General features: G+C 52.7%; 1 protein-coding gene across 2 annotated transcripts; it reads right to left on the reverse strand.

Annotated features, from left to right (window-relative positions):
- Window positions 1-4266: 4266 nt before the first annotated feature.
- On the reverse strand, window positions 4267-22377 carry PCGF3 (polycomb group ring finger 3). 2 transcript variants are annotated; one of them, XM_016195856.2, is made up of 8 exons: window positions 19098-22377; window positions 17764-17860; window positions 17445-17500; window positions 16356-16466; window positions 15419-15507; window positions 13943-14080; window positions 5344-5442; window positions 4267-4749 (listed from the first exon to the last, which is right to left on the reverse strand). In XM_016195856.2, the coding sequence occupies exons 1-8, from the start codon at window positions 19234-19236 to the stop codon at window positions 4702-4704; spliced, it is 777 nt and encodes a 258-aa protein (XP_016051342.1). In that variant the 5' UTR covers window positions 19237-22377; the 3' UTR covers window positions 4267-4701. The 2 variants fall into 2 exon arrangements, with proteins under 2 accessions (XP_016051342.1, XP_016051343.1); XM_016195857.2 differs by having other exon boundaries at window positions 5344-5424; window positions 19098-22374.
- Between the last annotated feature and the right edge of the window lie 35 nt (window positions 22378-22412).

Raw genomic sequence — 22412 nt, forward strand, 5'->3', positions numbered from 1 at the left:
CACACACGGACATGACTCAGCCACGAAAGGGAGAGAAACCTTGCATCTGCAGCAGCATGGATGGATTTAGGAGTATTGTGCTGAGTAAAATAAGTCAAGACAGCGAAAGACAGATACCCTATGATTTCACTTATATGTGAAATCTAAAAGCAAATGAACAGAAACAAGCTCATAGATACAGAGAACATTTTGATGTTGCCAGATGGGAGGGGGGTTAGTGGCTGGTAAGAAAGGTGAAGGGACTAGAAGTACAGATTGGTGGTTGCAGAACCGTCACAGGGATGAGAAGCACAGCGCAGGGAACACAGTCAGTGATCCTGGAATAGCTACGAAAGGTGCCAGGTGGGGACTGACCTTTTCAGGGGTAATCACTTCATAAGTTACGTACATGTCTGGTTACTGGGTTGTACACTTGAAACTAATATAACATTGTATATCAACTGTAATAGAAAAAAAATCATTTAAAAAAATTATGGTTTTGAGCATAATGCCTTACCCCTCGCCCCCCAAATGGTCTGTGATGGTTAATTTCATGTGTGAACTTGACTGGGTCCTGGGATTCCCAGATTAAAGCTATTCTGGGTGCGCGGGGCTGCTCTGGATGAGGTGAGCACTTGAGTCTGAGTCCTCCCCAATGCGGGCGGGAGCCCCTCAACCCCTCCAGGGCCCCAGCAGAATAAAAACGCTGAGTCAGGGAACACCGCCTGTCTGACACCTGGGCTGGATGCGTTCTTCTCGGCCCTGGCCCTCCTGGACTTCTCAGCCTCCATATCTTGTGAGCAAACTCCTTAGGTCGAGCTGTGCAGACAGATCTCTGCACGTGTGTCTCACCTCCTGAAGGTCTGACTGCCTGCAGAGGAAAGCACGCTTTGCCCGCCCACCCACACTCAGGGCTCAGCAGGCTCAGAGCCACTGTCACAGGCACATGTGGCTCCCTCGAGCCACAGGGACTTGACCACAGTTCCCACCAAACTCGGCAACACACACGGGGACCAATTTAAATGATGCTCTGCATCCAAGGTGACACAAGTGCCACGTGGAACCATGTGGACAAGGTGTGAACCTGGGAGGGCCCAGGACAGATGCGCACAATCTGGTTTCTCTTGACAACCTTAGGTTTTTACAGATATTTTAGATGATAAACTTCCAGCCTGAGAGAAATTTAGTTAAGTTTTTCTTTTGCTTTTATTACAAGCATATAATATTAATTGGCAAAACACTGAATACAAGCTTCACTGTCATAAAATCAAAACATTTAAGCAATATTCCAAAAAAGATTTTAGACAAAAACTAGCCACCAATAGTACAAAAATTACACACCAACACAAAGCATAAAAAATGTAAACTTTCAAATTAAACAGTCAAAATATGTGTCTGCATTGTCATCCCCATAACCCACGGCAGTGTCCACATCGCCACACGGGACGTCAGGCTTAGCGGCGAGCTCCGCCCAAACCCTACACCATCTGGGAAAATGTGGTTTTCTTACACCCAATACGTTGTTGCAACAGACATGTGCACACTTCAGGGGGACACCCTGACACCTGGGGACACGTGGCTGTACTCCCTGCCTGGCAGGCACAGTCTACCGGCCACAGGGTGGCCTGAGCGTCTTCTCATCTACTTATCCCAACTCCCTCCATCTACTTCTAGCCAAGGCAGAGACACACTTTACCGGGCTAAGGGCACAGGTGCTGCATGGGGAGCACGTGGGTTCCTGAGGAAATAGAGAAATTGGTTTTGTTATCTGCACTGAAGTTATTTTCCATGTTTTGAGAGCACATCAAATATTGATGATAGCATAGAAATCAGCTGGCTTGTTCCTGGAACATTTGACCCAATGACACTCTTCAAACCAGTGGGGTAACCTGCTGTGTGCTCTGAGAAATGGGATGGTTGCCACGGACGCCTAACAAGGGGCCCTGAGGGCCTGGGGCCTGGGAACGTGTCTCCATCACCCGCCGTCAACATGGGGTGGTGCCCAGGGCCTGAGCACGTGGGGTCAGAGGCCACAGCCCACGGCGCAGGTGGCTGGTCTAGGACGCCACCGCAGGTCCCCTCTCGGCTACCTGCCAGGCCACTGATCCACACACACTGCTGACAAGCACAAGCACAGCCCCAAGAACAGCACCCTCGCCCCAACGGGGGAGGAAACCAAACAGCGTGGTGTACAGATGCTGAAATTCCACCCGCACCCTTTCCATGTAGCGAGACGCACTGACACCTGGACGCCCGACGGCACGCGTGGAGCCTATTGCACAGAAGCATGAACAGCATGAACGACGTCCTTCATCCGCATAAACAAAACACACAGGATAAAACTACCGAAAGTAAGGGGAAGCTTGCGGACACCTCAATTTCATCTTATATGCCTGTAAATAAAGCGGGGCCACAGAACCAAACGCTGGGTGGGAAAATAGGATAGAAGGCTTAAAATAGAATAAATAATTTTATAAAGTTAACTTTTCTTTTTTAACCCCCCAAATCTTAAACTCCATATTATATATTCTCTCTGAATTTTCTGTTTTTGTGAAAGCCGCACTGAGTCCCATGGCGGCCCAAGGGTGCGCAGGCCACTGAGCAGCCGCCTACGGCCACACCACCTCACGTGAAACGACCTCACAGTAACTCCACTGTCAAAAGCCGACGGGACCCGTCTCTAGTGCCCCTGACCGTCACGCTGGGAAAACGAACTTCGGCCTCTGATGTAGAGTTAACGGGGCCCACGCGTCCCTCCGCCGCGGGCCCTGCATCCTGACGAGGCTGCAGTCAGACCAGAGGCAGGTCGCGGGGACCGTCCTGCGTGAGCTGTCTGCACGAGGAAATCTTAGAAAAATAGGTACTTCTGCTGCTGAGGTCCCACCAGGCCACCGTGGCTACAGAAGCAGGATCGCACCGGAGTGGTCGGGCAGTGGCGTGGACGTGCCTGACCCACCTCCCCCTTTCTGTGTATTTAAGTGTATCAACTTAGCACCATAGCAAATTCAAGTGATTTCAAAGAGAGCTACAAAGTTGCAGATGCACACCAGGAGACAGTCACAGAGCTCTCGGCGAGTCTGAGCTGGAGCCGTTTTGTTGGAATTTGGACACTCACTCTGCTCACCCCTCACCCCACCCCACGGGAACCCCTACATCTCACGCCGCGTGGAGACCACACCGTGGTCCTTATGTTTACAGAGGCGCCAGCAGTAATGTGCGTTTTGAGGTAGACAGGTCATATTTACTCACACACACCTACTCTAAACCTCGGAGAGCAAGTAGGAACAATTTGGATGGACATAAGCTTAGGTCACTGGACACTCCGGACAGAACTGGGGGCTACGGGGCTGAAACAAAGAGTGAATTTTGACCAATTCCTAACAACCTGTTTTGATGCTTTTAAAAGGCCTTATTAAAATCACTTGGACAGAATTAACTAGAATGTTTTTCTCTGCAATTATGGCTCATTAGTAGCTGCTTCTGACATTTCCATACATGGAACAGGAGCAGGTCCATGAGCCCGGCCCGAACTTCTGGAGCCAACTGGAGAAAAAGTTCTCATCCCTGCAGTGAAACACTTCACGGAAAACCCAGTCCTATGGCCCCAGGACCCCTCGGGCCTGACGGACAGGTGATGGTGCAGGGAGGAGTGCAAAGGTCACCAAGGAGGCAGTGGGGAATGCGAGCGTGACCGGTGACCCCAGCTCCAGGACAACACGGTAACCTCGGGAAATGCGTCTTTTTCCTGGATCTCGTTGTCACACGGTCCAAGGGGACTATTTTAAAGGAAACATGTTTGTGTGCTGGCAAAATGTTTACTCTCTAATTTCACAAAAATACTAACATTTGGGAGGAGAAAGGGCTAGAAAGTGAGTGTTGCCTGTGGCTGGTGCCAGGTCCCGGAGTAACTGAAGGAGCCACCTTGGGCCAGGGTCACTGTCCCGGGTGCCTGCAGCCTGTCCCGACGCTCGTGAGAACCTCCCCATGAACACCGGGTGCAACACCCTTAATGGGTGGACAGATGTGGTGTCTGCAACTCCCCGCAGGCCACCAGCTCCCTCTCAGCAAAGTGAAAGAGGGGAGTAGTAGCTAGATGAAGCGGTGGCCCTGAACAACGGTGCCCTATTTCACAAAAGTGACTTTTAACAGGACTGTCCTGCAGGCCCGCGTCAGGCCCAAGTGTGCGTTTGCACCCAAGCACGGGGAGGGAGCCGTGGCTTCCTCAGGTTTCACAGCGGGACCTCAAACACCATGTTAACACATACTATGAATGGCAACCTCGCTTGGTTTGCTTTTAAATTAAATTTTTATAGATCTTCTGAGTCTTCAGGAAGCTAAAGGCAATGTCATCGTCATTCACCATGAAAGGGTGTTTTTCCATAACTTAGTAAGGATTCCGTGAACGTACACGTATTTCTGAGGCTTACCATGAGGCCTAATTCATAAACTAAACTGAAACGACTGAGATTCTGAAGACCTGGAGAGCAGGCGAGGCTGTGGAGGGACGCGCCGCGTGTTCTCAGGACTGTGAGGCAGAGGGACGCGAGCCTGTGAAGTGTCGCTGCCTGGTCACCGCGCTGCTGGTAGTGTCTGGCTGAGCGTGACTCTCTCGTACAAAAGTGATAAATATCCTCTATTCAGAAGTCTGGTCCCAGGGCGCCGGGGCCCACCCACCGGCACCGAGGTCCTGCGCTTGCTCACGCCCCGGGCGCGTGGGTGGCGTCACAGCAGGTCCATCTTGGGTCTGTAGTGCAGCAGGAGCGGCGCCTTCTGTAAGACAGGCCGCGGGAGGACGGCCACACGGATGGTTCAGCGAGACAGAGCGATGTTGCGCTGGGTGCTGGGCGCCAGTCAGGAGGGCGGGCGGCTCCTGCACCTGCCTCAGACCTCGGAGCCCGTGGTCCCCCCCACGCATCGCACCCACCTCCACACAGGACACTCGAAGCTGGAGGCTGCCCCAGGCAGCAGACGCGCCTGCCCCAGCTCAGGGTCCCTGGCCACGGTGTCACTGCCACCAGGAGGGGACAGTGGGAGGCAGCTCTGGGGCTGATTTCAAACTCACTGTGTTTCACAGCGACCCTGTGCCTGAATCCTGATTCCTAAACCTAGACAGAAATGGGGAGCCCTGACGGTGGCCCAGGTGGTTGGCGTGTCCCCCCTGCACCAAGAGGTGGTGGGCTCCGTCCCGCTGGGGCGCGTGTGGGGGGGCAACAGGTCACTGGTCCTCTTACATCGAGGTTTCCCTCCTCTCTCTAAGGGAACCAATGGACACACCCTTAGCTGAGGACAAAGGAAACCTGCCAGAAGGGCCTCATCGCAGCAGATTCTGAAAATAAAACACACCCTTACAGAGACGCGTCTCACCTTGAATCTCCACCTCGTGACAACCACAAACTTGAGCGTGTGGTCCTTGCCCAGGATTTCCTCGTTGCATAAAATGTCCAGCTGGCGGGAGAGGAAGCTCTGGTCAGTGGGGCCGAGGGCTGGGCTCTCAGCCAGCGGCCTCACCTGCACCTGCACCAGCGCCGACAGGCCAGGTGCCTCGCTCTGGCTGCGCAGGTGGAGGAAGCCCCCATGTCAGAGCAGTGGCTCGGTCCACACCACGGCGACAGCCCCCAGGCTGCCCTCACCCCCAGCACCCTGTCCCCCAGCCTCGGTCCACCCGTTAGCCAAGTTTGTCCCTCTCACCTCAGTGGGAAAAAGTAATGGGCTCCCAACCCTTTTCCTTTTTTTAAAAAAAGATTATTTTTAGAGCAGTTTTAGGTTCACAGAAAAATTGAGCAGAAGGTTCAGATATTTCCCATGAACCCATCGCCCCCGCCAGTTCCCCCACTACCAACACCCTGAGACACTTGTTGCAGCCACTGAGCCCACACTGTCTGACACTTACCAAGCCCACAGTGCTCGGCAGGGTCGCCCCTGGCGCTGTGCACTCCATGGGTTTGCACAGAGCACCACCAGCGTCCCTCGGAGGTGCGTCCCTGCCCCAAACTCTCTGTGCTCTGCCCATTCACGCCTCCCCCCTTGGACCCCTGCAACCACCAATATTTCCAGTCTCCGTAGTTTTGCCTTTTCCGGGACGTCACTGCAACCACCAATATTTCCAGTCTCCGTAGTTTTGCCTTTTCCGGGACGTCACGGCTGGAATCACAGTGTGCGGCTTTCTCAGAGCGGCTTCTGTCACTGAGTCACATGCGTGTCTTTTCACAGCTCGACAGCTGAATGGTGCTCCACCGTCTGGATGGACCACAGTGAGTTTACCCATCACCTACTGGGGGCACCTTGGTTGCCTCTAGGTGCTGACAATTATGAATAAAACTGCTACAAAAATCCATGAGCAGGTTTTTGTGTGGACCTAAGTTTTTAACTCACTTGGGCATTTACCAAGGAGCCCGACTGCTAGATTGTATGGTGAGAGTGTGTTTAGTTTTGTAAGAAACCCTCAAATTGCGCCACCTCACACCCCACCAGCACTGAGTAAAGTTCCCGCTGCTCCACATCCCGCCAGCATGTGGGGCTGTTAGCGTCTGGATTCGGTCCGTTCCGGGAGGTGCAGGATGAAGCTCATTCAGTCCGCCTCTCTCTGACGTGACATGATGTCATGCAGATGGTCTTTTAAACATCTCCCGAGGGCAAGGGTCTGAAGAGGGGCCGAATCTGAGAGCGGCCAGCCACCCAGGGAGATGGCGCCCAGGACGGCAGACAGGCCTCGGAGCTACTGCTTGTGGGTCCAGCGCAACAGAGGAGAGGCAATACTTTTGCCGATGGAGGGTCTTGCCCTCAGTTTGTAAAAAGGCTCCGTGTCCCCCTTCCGCCATGCTCCGCTATTTACTGTATATTTTTAGTTGTGGTACAATACAGATGGAAATCATTGTAACCTGTTATGGGGACAGCTCAGCAGCACTGAGGACGGTCAGTCATGCTGCACAGCCATCCCCAGCATTCTCCATCAACTCTTCTATTCTGTAAAACTTGTTAAAATGTATGACAGACCTTCACCCAGACAGAAGGCAGCATGTGAGGGAAGCGGTCTCGCCACCTGCCACCTCCAGGAAGGGCTGTGGTGGGTGGGTGCCCACACCTGAGGGGCAGCTGCCTGCAGTGGCTGCTGCTGTACGGCCCCCCGGTGGGCTCAGGTGTGGGCACCCACCCACCACAGCCCTTCCTTTCCCCTGGATGAATCCTTTTGGTGAGGGAGCCTGGTGGACTTGTCGGTGGTTGACTTGGGGGCTCGTCGGCATGCAGAGAACCGCTGACGTGGGCTGGGGACAACGGGGTGGCGCCTGGAGCTGCAGGGCCCCGTCTGCCGCCTTGTCAGAGCCGGCAGTCTCTGGGAACCGAGTGTCTGCTTCTGTGCTCTGAAGCTCCCCGCTTTATCTGGGAACCGTTGAGAGGCGTTTTTGTTGTTGTTGTTGTTAAAAGGCCATTTGTTCAGGAGCTTGGGTGGCACCTGGCTGGCTCTGGTGGGGAGCAGGCTGCTGTGTGGGGCTGCACTGGCTTTCCGCCAGTCTGTCCGAACCAAGTTGTTTCCATGGCAATGGTGCTGGCCGCTGGTCCAATTTTGTCTGGAACCAGACTGTTCCAAGGCTTGGTTAACTTGGCAAATCCAAGGGCTTGCAGCCTCAGTGAACCACCGAGAAGTGAGACTCCTGAGGTTTTCAATTTTCAGTTCCAGCAAATGGAGGCTCTTTGCTGGGGCTGTTATATAAAGAGCCAGGACTGGAAAGGACACTGTCGCTGAGATAAGCACTTCAGGGCCTCGGCATCTTACCAGCTTCCCAAGGTCCCGTCCCCAGAGAGGGCCCGAGATGCTCAGGGCTTTCCCCGCCCTCCCTCAGTCAGCTGCAGAAACCCTTCTCCAGCCTGGGACCGATGGTGTCCTTACCGCACCAGAGCCACACTCCGGAGTTCAGCCCCTGGCAGGCAGCTCCACAAGAGGGGGTTCAAATCGATCCCCCGGCTCCTGGCTCCGACCCCGATTCAGGCCCTTAGAGAGGTGCCCACCCGTTCCCCTCAGCTCCCCTTCCCACTGGTCAATGAGGATGAGCCTCCAGACGGGTCCTGCTGGAATCTCTCCCCAAGGGGAGAGCCGAGGACTGAGGCTGCCAGAACAGCCCCTCAGCAGCTCACAACTGTGTGTCATGGACAGGAGCTCTTGATCTGGCGACGCCTTGGGCCGGGCAGATTTCTTGGTTTACAGTGGTTCGTATTTAAAAAAAGAGAGAGGTGAGTACCATGCTGGGGGGGCTATGGTAACCCCTCTGGAAGTCTGGCAGCACTTTTACTTGGGCTATCACCCAGGGGCTCAATCGTAGGCTCTCCTTGGGCTGCACTGTGACCTAGGGCACGACTGCCAACCTTCACACTGACGGTGACAAGCCTTGGAGGAGCTCATGACTTTGGGAAGCTGGGGAGCTGAGTGGCTCCTCGGTTCAGTAGAAACAGAATGAGAGTGACCTGTGTGACCTGGCCAGTGTGTCTCAGTTGACTGGGCATCATCCTGCGCACCGAAGTGTTGCCAGTTGGATTCTGGGTCAGGGCACATACCCAAGTTAAGGCTCAATCCCAGGCAGGGGCGTGCAGGAGGCAGCCGAACAATGTCTCTCTCACACTGATGTTCCTCTCGCTCCCTCTCCCCACCTTCTTCCCTTCCACTCTCTCTAAAAAAATCAATGGGAAAAATATCCTCAGGTGAGAATAAGGGAAAATATCAAACAAAGATTTACCTGGCAAAATTTACAGAGACCCCCAAGCACCTTGGCCAAAGGCACTGCCGTCGGTCCTTTCACATCACAGGCCCACACCCTCTGGGCTCATGAGTTCTCGCCCTCTGAGATGACTCCAGGACGCTGAGTGCCTGGGTCCTGCTGCTTCCCCCTCACAGCTGATGGCGGGAAACACGTTCCGGACAGAGGGGCTTCCCGCTGCTCCGTGTACGATGAGTGCAGTGCTCACCACCGGCAGGGGCTGGAGGGCAAGGCTCTCCTTTCCCGAGTTAATCGTTTTTGGAGACAGGACACCTAGCTGAGTTTTGCTTATGGTGGACAAACTAGAACTCTCTCCATTGAACACTCACTCCCGTCAAGCCCCTGGCATCCGCCACCTACTTTCTGCCTCCGGGACTTTCACAATCAAGGACCTCATCAAGGGAGCTCAGGCAGCACTGTCTGTGTCTGGCTTCCTTCACGCAGCCCGGCATCTCTAAGGTTCTATTCCCTGGTCTACATGTTTTGGTTACTGTGCTTTGTGGTTAGTTTTGAAATCAGGATGTGTGAGTGCTCCAGGTTTGGTTTTTTTAACCCTCACCAGAGGATATGATTTTATCATTTTTTAGAGAGAGAGGAAGGGAAAGAAACATCGACGTGAGAAACATCAATTGGCTGTCTCCTGTACACACCCCGACTGGGGATCGAACCCACAACCCAGGTCTGTGCCCTGACTGGGTACTGATACCACCTTTTGGTGCACAGACAATGCTCTAACCCACTGAGCCACCTGGCCAGGGACAGATTTGTTCTTCTTCACGATTGTTTTGGCTCTCTGGGTCCCTTGAGATTTAAAATGTGTTTTTTCATTTCTGCAGAAAAGACAGTGGGGTTTGGGTAGGGACTGTGCTGAGTCTAGTTCGGTTCGGGCAGAACTTGCATCGTAACAACATGACGTCTACTGACACTTGAATTAGGGAAAAGTTCCCATTTACTTGTGTCTTCAGTGTCTTTCGGCAGCTTTCGTAGCTCCACTGCCATCACCCGCCTCCTTGGTTAGCTCCTGAGCGTTCCCTCTGACGCTGCTCTAAGTGAAGCTTTGTCAGCTCCTTCTCAGGCTGGGTTTTCTGATCTGTATTCTGCTGACCTGCTGAGCTCACGTGTTAGTTCTAACAGGTATTTTTGTGAGGAACGTTCAGGGTTTTCTAGATAGATGGCCCTGTCATCTGCAGACAGATATTTTTAACCCTTCCTCTCCGCCTGAATGGGGTGTTTCTCCCTCACTGTGCTGGGCAGGGCTTCCAGGGCTGTGCTGAGAGAGGGTACGTGTGGACTCCTCATTTGTTCCTGATCTTAGGAAAAAGGCGTTCGGTCTCCAGCACTCAGCACGATGCTTGTGGGCTTTTCATACATGGCTTCTCCTCCCAGCTGGGTGTTATCGCAAAGGCTGCTGAGTTCTGTCGACTACCTTTTCTGCACCAATTGGGATGACCCTGTTCTCCTCCCTTCATCCCACAGATGTGACAAACTACACTTACTGTCGTGTTGAACCCCCTTGCATTCAGGAACAAGTCCCACGTGGTCCTGGTGTACAACCCTTTTAACATGCTGATGAACCCTGTCTGCTAGCGTTTTGCTGAGTTTCGCCTCAGTGTTCACGAGGGACACTGCTCTGCAGCTGTCTTTTCTTGTAGTGTCTGTGTCTGGCTTTGGTATTGGGGTACTACTGGCCTCACAGGAGTCGGGAGGTGTTCCTTCTCTTCAATCTTCTGGAGCAGTTTAAGAAGGGTAAGTATTGGCTCCTCTTACAAGTTCAGCAGAATTTACCAGTGAAGCCATCAGGACCAGGGTCTTCCTCATTGGGAGATTTCTGATTAAGGATCCGACACCTGAACTAGTTACAGGACTACTCAGGTTTTCTGTTTGCTCGGGGTTCGGTCTTGGTTAAGTTCTGTGTTCCTAGGAGTTTGTGCATTCATCTGGCTCATCCACTTTGCTGCTGTACAGACGGTCACAGTATTCTCTTAAAACCCTTTTCATTTCTCTAGGATCAGGAGGAATGTCCCCATTTTGATTTCTGATTTTAGTAACTTTTCTTTTTTTTAGTCCATTCTAGTTAGAACTGAGTCAACTTCTATCTCTATTTGTTTATCTCTGCCATGTCTTCGAAGCCTTCTGCTGGCTTTGGGTTTAGCTTGTTCCTCTTCTAGTTCCTTCAGTTGTTAAGTTTAGGTTGTTGATTTGAGGGCTTTCTTGTTTTAAATTTAACTGTTTACAGGTATGAATCCCCTTAGCACCATTTTCACTGCATCCCACACGTCTTGGTATGTTGTGTTCTCATTTCCGATTCTCTTAATTTCTAATTTCTTGCTTGATCCGCTAGTTGTTTAAAAATGTGTTGTTTCATTTCCACAATTTTGTGGACTTCGCAGTCTCCCTTTCATTACTGATTTCTAACTCCGATTGCTGTGGCCAGAGAAGGCACTTTGTATAACACCTACCTTTTAACACCTATTGAGACAATTGGAGTCTGCCCTTCTCTTATGAGACCCGCCACTGGACTGAGGGCACCCCCTGGATGATTCAGGATGATCACTTCATTTACAGATTCCTAACACACATCCAGTGTCACACACAGTCATGATTCCATGTTCTGGGGTCAGGAGATGGACATATCTGTCAGTGGGGTCACCATTCAACCTAGTGCAGCCAGCCTTCTGGCCCCCCAAACCCACATCCATCCACATGCAAAATATATTCACCCCACCACAACATCCCCAAGAGTTTCACTGGATTCCAGCATCAACTCCAAAGTCCCATCCAGATATTAGCATTGAGGAAGCAGCTGGGCCAGCTGCCACTGGAGGTGACCTGCTGCTCTACATCCCAGATATTATCTTCTGAATCCTATCGACCTGGCGTGGTGAGAGTCTGCTATGATCCCTCCTGGGCAGAGCTCCTTCCCAGCTGTGGACCTGTGAGCCTAGAGATATGTCATCTGCTCCCTGAATGCAAGGGTGGAATGGGCAAAGGACAGATATTCCTATCCCAAAGGGGAGATGTATTAGAAAGTACAGAGGGTGGCTGGTCTCGAGCAAGTCTGAAAACCAGCAGGGAAACTCCGTGAGGCTGCAAGACAGCACACTCCTGTGGGCTGAGGTTCGGCCCTCTGGGCCCAAAGCTCTACCCTTGGAGCCCTCCTCCTCTTTCTTGAAGGGCAGCTCATGTTTGCACTGAAGAGCTCTATCCGCTTATATTCTGCACGTAGAATTTGGAAATGTGAGACTTCTTTCATTTCTTTCTGTCTCTGTTCCCCTTAGTCTGAGTTGGTGGTATTTCTGCTGATACAATATCCTCATAAGCTCTGTGGGTCTCCCATGTATGTCACGGACCCAGGCCATCAGATAGAAAGATGCTGCACAGATCTCTCCTGGATGACTCCTCTCCACTCCCAGATGGCTGAGCTACTGAGTCACATAACTAACTTCTTCAGCAAAAGGCTGTTCAGCCACACCCTTGGCCTTCTCTCCAGAGCACTTTCCTGACAGTGGCATTCCTAATACCACCCTTGTTTTGCCATCTGGATAGGCTGTGGATTTCCAAGATTATCAAGTGCTAGTTTGTTTTTGCTTAGTAGTTCCTTTCTGGATTCATTTCTCTCCTCTCATATTTTAAGTAGAAGGAACTAGACCACACTTTCAACTCTCTGCTTGGAAATCTCCTCAGCTAATTATCCAAGGTCATCACTGCCAAGTTCTGTCTTCCAGACACTGTAGAACACAGTCCAGCCACGTTTCTGCCACTGTGAAACAGGGCCACATCTCTCCCTGTTTCCAGGGCCACACTCTTTTCCTTCTGAGCGTTCACAGAAGTGTCTGCAATATTCCTGTTTCCACCAACATTCTGCCCGTAGGATGCGTACCGTCTAAGAAGCTCTCTCCAGGGCTCCTCACTTCCTTCTGGGCCATCACCAGATTCAACTTTAAGGACCATATTCTGACCAACAGTCCCCCTCAAAGGGATGTAGGCTTTTAAAATTGTGTTTCTCAAAATTCTTTTCTCCTCTACTTCTTCTCCAACTCCAAAGCCACACCCACAGTTTCTGGTATTTGTTAAGCAGCAAATCTACTTCCTGGCACAAAGTCTATTTTGGTTTCCTGTGGCACCTGACAAAGTACAGCAAGCCTGGTGGCTTAAACAACTGAAATTTACTCTCTCACTGATGTGGAGACCAGGAGTCCAAAACCAAGGTGCCAGCAGGCAGAGCTTACTCTGGAGGCTCTGGAGGGCAGGGGTCCTTTCTGCCCCTTCCAGCTCTGGTGGCTCCCGGAGCCCCCGGCTTGTGGCTGCATCACTCCAGCCTCCGTCTCTGTCCTCACATATCCTCTGTGTTCCTCAGATTTCTTCCTGCTTTACTCTTGTAAGGATATTTGTAATTGGATTTAGGGTCCATCAGAAAATCCAGGATTATTTCACCTCAAGACCCTTAATTACATCAGAAAAGATCCTTTCCTCAAAAAAGGTTACATTTACAGGTTCTGGGGTTAGGATGTGTCCATAGGTTGGTTGGGGCCACTGTTAAACCCACTGTTCTCTCTAAAACACACCTTCAGTCCGCTGACTTCTTACCACCATGGCACATCTCCCCTGATGCTCCTGCCACAGACACCCCCCAACTGGCCTCTCTGGCTTCCACTTCTGTACCCCAAACTACAGCTCAAGCCATGTGTCCCATGCCTAAGGCCCTCAATGTCCTCTCCTTACACTACTCATGCACAGCTGGCTCCTGCCAACAATTTACATCTAGGAGGGCTCCCCAGTGACTCCCTAGCTAGCGGGCTCCCCGACCCTCCACCACCAGCCCCACTGAGCACTGCTGAGTCACTAGGCTTTATTTCGTTCTCAGCATTTATCACAACGGGGAAGTATTTTATCTACCTACCTATCCAGTCATCCCCCTTCAGTCATTGTTGAAATCAAATCTGTAACCATGTTAACAATCTGTCTCATCACTCTCCCTCCCTCTGCATTCTCTTCTATTCAAGGTGGATCCCCCGTTCCTGGTCCTACGCCACACACCATCCTCACTATTTCCTGTTATCCTATCTGGGGGCAGGCAAAACAAATTGAGATTTTTTTCTTATTTAGACTCTCCAGAGAAAGTTGGAAAAAAAGTAAAGAAAAAACAATCCCCCAACTCAGAAGCACCCCTTTCACAAGTACGAAACGACTTGTTACGGTCCCACTAGTGGGGCTACCTCGTTGAAAGACGAGAGGTTCAGCTTCTTGGCAATGAACTTCTTCAGGTGCAGGACAGTGGCCTGGGCGGAGCAGCGAATCCACTTGCGCTTCAGGCCCCGCAGCTTGCTGCTGTTGCACTCCAGGCAGATGCTCACCTGCGGGAGGGAGGACACAGCTAGGCTCCACAAACCCCTAAATCTAAGACCTCAACATCCTCCTACCCCTGTAGGAAAGGGAGCTTAAAGACCATTTTACACACAGTGATCTAACACTCAATTCTGTCTCCTCAGCAGTACTTTAAAGCGAACCTAAGAACAGTTTGTTCACTGCAGGCTCCATGCTGGTCTCCGAGTTTAACACAAAGGCCAGAGCCCTGTTCTAAAGACTTCTGCACGGGCATCCACCCATGGGCTGTGCAGGCAGGACAGGCCCCCGGCACGAGGACAGGCCCACAGCTCCGCAGGCGCAGTACAGAACTGTCGTGTAGGGAGGGGTGTCATGTTGGCCACAAAAGGAGAGAAGAGAGCTTTGGGTCATCTGTGGTTCAGGTTTCCTTCTGGATCACCAGCAGGGCGGAGGGGTCAGAGCACATAGTGGGCGACAAGGAACCACAGGATAAGAGACTAAGGGAGTGGTTCAGGGTCCTGGGAGTCCTCTGAGAAGGGGCGCCTGGGCCACGCAAAGTGCTGAGAAAGCCCCGCCTGAGACACTAGCTCATGACCACAAAACTCTCCCGAAGCTGCCACAAAAAGTGGACCAATCACACCCCCAAATTCAGATGAAAGAATTAACAGTGAACTAACTGAAGTCTGTGTACGTCTAAAACTACTAGGGACAGGACAGAATGGATTAAAGATTGTAACACACTAGGAACAGAGAGCAAGGAATATGAAAGAGTACCCAGTGCAACGTCTAAAGTAAAAAAAAGTATTTACTTAATGAAAGCTCAGTGGATGCTAAACCAGGGGTTGACCTCAGCTAAAGGCAGGTCACTCTCTGACAGACTGACTCGAGGCAGCTACTAAGACACTGAAATGACGGGAAGAGGCCAGAGGGTCCAACAAGCATGGAAGACGAGGCTGAGGAAAACGGAGAGCAGGCGGGACAGGCAGAGTTCCCCGGATGGAGCCTAAGCGTCTCCCTAGGACGAGGGGAGATATAAGTCCTCAAACTCAGGAAGCAAAAGAATCCAAAAGAGAAGAGAAAGGAAACCTGCAGCGGACAGACGGGCAAAGGTTCAGGACCTTCTGGACATTTCCTGAGGAGATCAGCCTCCCCTAACACACTGCCCCACCCCCTGGGGCCGGGGATCGAACCTGTGACCAAGGTATACACCCCTGACGGGGAGTGGAGCCCTCAACCCTTCGGTGTGCAGGTCGAAGCTCTAACTGCTGAGCCACGCTGGCCAGGGCACCTTCCTCTTTTTTAACTGAGAAAGCGTCCACGGCAGCTGCAGCGTCTCTCTGTGGACTTAGGAAGCACAGGGCACGGACCTGCTCGTCGCTCCGGTGGTAGTCACTGTCCTCCTCCTGCTTTTCCTCTGCTGTCTCCTTGTTGGAGCTCTCGTCTGCTTTGGTTTCACCTTTTAGCAAAAAGAGAAATACTGTATTATTAAACCCGAAGTGTTAAACTGTCACTTTTAACTCTACAGTTACTTGAAATGCTATAGAAACCAGTGTAATAAGATTTGCACCAAAAGCGCAGGTCAGAGCGGTGGGCAGTGTCTGTCAGATGAGTCAGGGCCCAGAAGCGGGGTCTGCATGCAGCCTTTGGGGGAGGGGCACAGAAGGTGGTGACCCAATGGTGGAAGGGGCCACATGGCGGCTCCAGCCACCCCAACACTACTCAACACTCATCACCTCCACATCCAGTCCACATGGCGCCCACAGTGGGACTGCTCAACACCACTCTTAGAATGAAGATGCACCGCGGCTGACAGGCTGGGGCAGACTCCTGGGTTCCCCAGCAGTGTCCCAACCCCCTCCCAGGGCCCAGTGATGCCAGCAGAGGTGGCGGCAGGTGACAGCAGGGCCACCCTTTCTCCTCAGCTGGTAAAAAATGCACAGAAGGCCTCAAGTTCCTTGGGAATTTATATGGTCTGCAGAAAAATGTCATGGCATCAAAAATTTTAATAATTTGTTATGCTATGTAGAGATGTAAAATACCATTCACTGTACATGAAAGCCAAATGTTACTCTGCCATCTCTCGTGTCCCCAACCCCGCGAGGACAACCACCATCTCAGACATTCACAAAGGTTATCACACCACAATACAAAATGCTGGGGGGAGGGGTGCGGTGGGGAGAGCACAGGGCGTAGGGGACGGGGAACACGGGACAGGGGAGAGGGACAGGGGACGGGGACAGTGGTCAGGGGACAGACAGGAAGCTCTTTAGGTACAGGCCTGACAGCAAACCCATCGCTCCTCACCATTCCGATGGGGATCCGAGTGCTGTTTTGCAGAACCAGTCTCCCCCTTGATGTCTCCAGGCACCTCCATGCCCAATTTGTGGTAGAATTCCCTCTGTTTTCTCATTTCCGCTATTAAAAATTAATAATAACTTTTAATCTTAAGTAAGCAATGAGTTATATTAATGCTCTGTTCACAAATATCACATGAAGAACACAGATGATGATGAAAGTTTGGAAGCTGCTATGAAAGGAACTAAACTAGAACTGTGGTTCCTAGAGCCTACGAGTGGTCCCCAGCTCCGGGCAGATACGTGTTCTTGCTGTGACTATCTGCCTACTGTTGTATGTGTAAAATACTCTATAGCGACTTCTTAAGGTGTCGGTGTTTTATTCTGATGACTGTTTGCTGGTTACCTGGACTAAACACTTATAAAAAGATGACTGCTTCTATCTGCATTCACTCGGGAAAGTTCAGTTCCTTTCTGGATGAATTCTGTGACTGGGAAGGACTGTAACAGTATTATCCCGAGTTACGTATTAAAGGCCAGATATCACCGATCTAACGCAGTAGCTGTATTTTAAGTTATAACCCTCTCCTGAAATTTAACGATGAAAAACACAGATTCTTAACAAGCCTCGTCTTGGAGAGAGCACCCTTGTTTCATCACCAGCCAGCACCTGCCAGCCCACCACCCACATGGAACAGAGCTCGGACCCTCCTCCCCCAGCAAGGACAGCGACCGTCTCAGCGTCACAACTGCACAGAGCTTTTAAAAGAATGGCCATTTCCACTTTCAGGATGTGTAGTACACATTTCTCTTTAATTCTCAACGGGATTTGACTTTAAGTACAGTAACACTTATTGGCACCCGTGCCTGCTGTGCCCCCATGGCCCAGACAGCGCTGGCTGCGTGATGCCCACACCAGGGCTTCCCGGATGAAGGCACAGACGAGGGAGAGACGATGGACGGGACCAACCGTGAGATGCCAGGGAGTTCAGGGCAGGGACAGACATGGCGGTTCTGCCAGGCCACGGGGCCTCTTGTCCCAACAGCCCGCCATGCAGAGAGGCGCTCAGAGGCCACGAGAGGACGCCCTGACACTTACCTTCCTGCAGGCCGGGAACCAGCTTGTAAACAATGTCCTGCATGGTCCTGTCATGACTGCAGAGAGAGGACAGGTGGGTTAGCCAGAGAGGTCACTCCTAATTCTCACAGGCTTTCCACGCAGCAGAGCTTCACAGGACCTGAGTTAATGCACTGTCTCCTTGTATCCTAGCCACTCACGGACACTTCCAATAGCAACAGACAGGACCCTCTTGGTGACCAAGGGCACTCCTGGGGTTGCAGGGAGGCCTGCAGTGCTCAGATCCCCTGTGAGCTCTGTGCGGCCAGAGGCAGGGCGGCCCCCAGGCAGGGCGGCTTACCCAATGTACTGCAGAGGGTGGCTCTGGTGGATGACGATCCTGCAGGTGGGGCAGGTGTTATTCTCCTCCAGGTACCTGACCAGGCAGCTCCGGCAGACTGAGGACAGAAACATGTGCGTCAGGAGCCTGCCTGGCCAGGCGCCATCAGGCTGGTGCCTCCAGGTGCTGTGAGAGCCTGCCCAGGCCCCGTGGTGTTGACTGTGGGTTGCACACACCGCTGCCTCCCTTGCAGGCTGGGGCTCAGGAACTGGAGGAGGAGACAAGTGAGGGTCTCACCTCGGGGGCTACCAGTCAAGAGGGCTGTGGGATGCCTGGCAGATCACAGGATTTTCTTTGTGCACCAAAAATTCAGTGAAAATAACATAAATGATGCACCCCCCCCGCATTATCTAAAAATACAATTAACTTGTACTTAAAAATTCTATTAAAATTGGGAAATATTTTATTTTCTAAAGTGAAAAACACAGGATCAAAGAATCACAGGGCCGGGCCTGGGCCTGGCTGGCTGGAGCGCCATACTAGAGGTTAGGGCTTGGTCCCCGGCTGGGGTGGATACAGGAGGCAGCCAATCGATGTTTCTCTCTCTTCCTCACTCTAAAATCAACCAAAAAAATGACAGGTATTACAGGGATTCGTTGTAGTTTAAAGATCCTGTCTAGAGAAAGTGCTTTTCTCAATGTCCTTGACCACTCCTTTCAAGGTAAACCACGACGTCTCCTTTTCTGTTGAGGCTGTGCTTAAAAATATCCAAGTTCAGCGCAAGCCAAGTGCCTTCTAAAAATCAAAACCCAGAAGGCATTGACCACCAGGTCCCTCCGTGTGTAAGTTTATAGAAACAAGCATTTCTGCCACTGGAAATAATGCTCTGTCACGACAGTTACCAGTTGGCTATTATATGCAGATACCAAATTTTCACGGACTTAGCTTTCTTAAATGATCTCTCCACTGAAATTACCCACAGTATTTTTAATTTGAAATAATTTCTCTGATTTATCTTCAAGATCTTTTTTATTCCTGCTTCTGTGTCATGCCTTGTGCCTAAGCTAAAAGTTTTCTGTAAAACAAAAAAACAAAAACCAAAGTATCAAAGAGCAGATGGCTAGAAACCGTCAAAGGCCATGTTCTAGAACATTCCACACATACATGTGTGCAGGCAGACAGCACACACGCGGCTGTCAGAGGCCACACCCTAGAATACTCTGACATACACGTGCAGACAGCACACACACACACGGCTGTCAGAGGCCACACTCTAGAATACTCTGACATACACGTGCAGACAGCACACACACACACGGCTGTCAGAGGCCACATTCTAGAACATTCTCACATACACGTGTGCAGACACTCGGTCACCGTGGTTGCGTCGATGAGATACCCGCTGCACAGACGGCAGGTGATGTGCGCGTTTATGTCCCAGAGTTTAATCTTTCTGGTCAACATCTTTGGCTTCTGCAAGAGAAAAGTGCACATCAATTAATGTCTGAAGTGCCCTGGTGTGCTTCATCAAAGATTCAGGTTCAAGGTAAACCAAGTCAGAGGCTGTCCCTCCAGGAGACTTCAGCATGCAGAGGGCAGAGGCTGGCACCACACCCGAGCCAGGGCCAGGCCACCTTCTAATCTGTGGGCACGGTGACAATCCAGCTCGTCTCCTGGGGGACTGGGATTGTCCCGTCAAGCACCTGAGGGGCAGCACTTGGCCTGGGACTTGTAGCCAGCACCCTGCAAACATATTGCTGCACCCCCTCCAGTGCCCAGCACTGTCCCCTCCCTCCCTGCACAGGACTAAGGGAGGCTAGTTGGTGGGTGGCACAGGTGAGGGGAGCCAGTGGGCTGGAGCCCAGACCTGCGCAGCAGGGTGGGGGCTACACTAGGCCTGGGGAGGGAAGCTGAGGGGGGATCTTCTGAAGCCGCCTGCTCCTGCTAAAGCCGACGGGATGACTGACCACGGGGGAGGGGAGGCCCCTCTAGTGAGGGCAGCCAAGCCACCGCCCCCCCCCCCAAAATGGAGAAGCAGAGTGGCTGACATGAGGCCACGGGAGGCGTCACTGATGTTAGAAAAGATCGGAAGCAGGTGGTCAGAGGGCTGCCTGCCTGTGGTGCCATTCCTGGAAATCTGTCATAATAACCAAACAAGCTCAAAAGATGTTCACTGCAACTGTTCAACATGGCAACAGAGAGCTCGCTGAAGGCAGCCAGGATACTCTTTTATTTGACCAGCAGGGGCTCCTGACCCCCCCTCCTCAGTACCAGGACCCAAGCAGCCCAGGACCCTGCCCCACTGGGGATGCAGTAGCCCTTGGCCCAGGACTGGGGGCACTGTTGTCCCTGTCACTCACCCTATGGGACACCAGTGGAGCACACAACACAGATGTCTGTGTACCCCAGTGCTGGCAGGTGTGTCCTGGGGGGAGGGCTGCCCCGCGTGCCTGTCCCTGAGCGGCTGCAGCTTTAACTGTCTCTCCTGCTGAGACACAAGCTCTGTGAGGCAGGGCCTGTCACTGCATCTCCTGAGCCAGCAGGAAAAGAGCCTGAAGTTGTCCACGTCCTACCCCAAACCTGCATGTCACCACACATGGCAAGAGGTCCATGAGATGGGAGATGGCCTTGGTCACTCAGTGGATCGGGGTCCTTATCAGGGGAGGCGGGAGGGCCACAGAAAGAGGCTGGGATGTGCAGCACTGCTGACCTGAGGTGGGGACATGAGCCAGGGATGCGGGTGCTCCAGAGGCCAGAGAAGACAAGGACTGGGTTGTCCCTAGAGCCCCCAGAAGGAGCCAGCCTGTCAGCACCTGACCCTGGCCGTGAGACCCCTTCTGGATGCTGACCTCTAGCACAGCCACTAGGTTCACGTGATCTGCTGCAGCAGCAGGTGGGAACTGGCACAAAACACTTCGCACAGAGCAGGGCTCGAGGAACCCTGACTGACTGAACACTCTTGAGTATAGCATCCCTAGCAGAATCTTGCACAGAGACCAGAAACAGGGACTGAGCTGTCAGCCAAAGGCCTAAAGGGCCAAGGACATCACCAAGGGCCGCTGGCTGCACAGCAAATGTGGGCAGAGAGGGCCAGCCAGCCAGCGTGCCCTCCCACAGTGGTCACAGTGTGTGCGGCTCACTGTGCAAGGCCACTGAAAGAAGAGAAAGCCAGGCAGAGCACAGGGGGGTGCCAACTCGCACATGTTCTGTGGCGCCACCCAATCCCAGATCCCGCTGTCCCTTTGTCAGCCCAGCTGCGTGCTGCGCTGTGTCTTCCTCTCCTGTCAAGAGGTGTTCACCCACCAGCCACTGAGATGAGGGTGTACTCAGCCACGTGCAAGTATTCCCATCTCACAGCAGTGTACTAGGCAACAGGGGTCTCCCAGCACCAAATAACTGAACCACCAGGGGGAGGGAGCCAGAAACCAACTCCGCAGTCACGCTGGCAGGGACGGGCCTGTGGCCTCAGCGGGGAGCGGGTCTGTGCCTCCATGGCTGGGAGCAGAGACCAGTCTTCTTCAGAGAGAGCGGCGTCTTCATCTCTTCTGGAGACCATGGTCAGTGGGACTCATGTCGTGGGCGGGTGGTACAAAGACACAGGTGTATGCACCTGCCCAGCCCATTGTCCCAGCTCCCTCTGGGAGTGACCTCCCCTGTGCAGCCCGGCCCTGTGTGCCTCCACCACTGTCCACTAGGAGGAGCCAGGGTGCTTGGCCATCAGCCAACCAGGGCCAGGCAGGAAGGGAGCAAAACCTGGAGCACCCACCGGGCTCAGAGGCACAGGAGACCAAGCGCAAGGACACACAGTGACTCTCATCTGGGACCAGCTCAGCATCTGACGAATCGGATTATAATCTAAAGAACAACCCAGGAGCCAGGAGTCTACACCGAGACACAGAGACAAATAAGGGACATGCGCCCTCAAGGGAGAGTGTGGGCTGGTGCTGTGGAAGGAAGCAGCTCATCACCACGAGAGGGAGTGAAAGGACAATGTTCAGGAGTCCTCGGTAGGCACAGTGGGTGCTGCCAGTGGCGAGACTTTGTTGAGCAAAGGGTTCAGCCTCCAAGTGCCCACCCCCCCACCAACAGCCACAAAGGCAGAGAGGGGTCTGGGGTGGAAGAGCCCACAGACACTACTCACTGAGTGACCAGCCGACACCCACGTGGACCAGGATGGCAGGTGTGCCTCCTGATGTCACACCCCACAGGACACAGTACCTGTGAGAGGTCTCCTGCTGAAAGTCCACAGCCAAGCCTCACTGCCAGGAAATAGGCCAGGTGCAAGTGAGGGCGGTCTCTCTCAACCGGCAGGGGCATAAAAGGCAAGGAAAGACTGAGGGAGGAACAGGGGCCTGATGCAGCACCCGGCTGAGGGCAGCCCAGGCCAGCCTGGAGAGGAGGCCCTGTGCCCACTGACCATGGCATCTGGAGATGAAACCGACCTGTCCTGGCCGTACTCCTGTCCTCAGGCTGTGAGGAGCTGCTCTTGGGAAGTACAAAGGCCACCGTCACCACCAGTGTGGCAGATGTGCCAGAGCAGCCTGAACGCCTCACACCTGACACCTGCTGGGCCTGTCCTCCTAGACCAGGGCCGAGGCTCCAGGCTGCAGTCCTGTGCCCACCCCACACGCCCTCCTCACTGCACCTCTCACAGGTGCCCTCCAGGGTGG

This window comes from Miniopterus natalensis, chromosome 1 (genome assembly GCF_054644295.1).
Source record: "Miniopterus natalensis isolate mMinNat1 chromosome 1, mMinNat1.hap1, whole genome shotgun sequence".
In the NCBI taxonomy this organism is placed as follows: domain Eukaryota; kingdom Metazoa; phylum Chordata; class Mammalia; order Chiroptera; family Miniopteridae; genus Miniopterus; species Miniopterus natalensis.

Excerpts from the sequence above, each read along its gene's own strand:
- PCGF3 (XM_016195856.2), bottom strand. The coding sequence starts at position 19,236 with ATGTGCACTTTTCTCTTGCAGAAGCCAAAGATGTTGACCAGAAAGATT. Across the intron at positions 17,501-17,763 it reads CACCCTCTGCAGTACATTGG|TCATGACAGGACCATGCAGG; the intron begins GTAAGCCGCCCT and ends CTCTCTCTGCAG. Across the intron at positions 14,081-15,418 it reads ACCACCGGAGCGACGAGCAG|GTGAGCATCTGCCTGGAGTG; the intron begins GTCCGTGCCCTG and ends TCCCTCCCGCAG.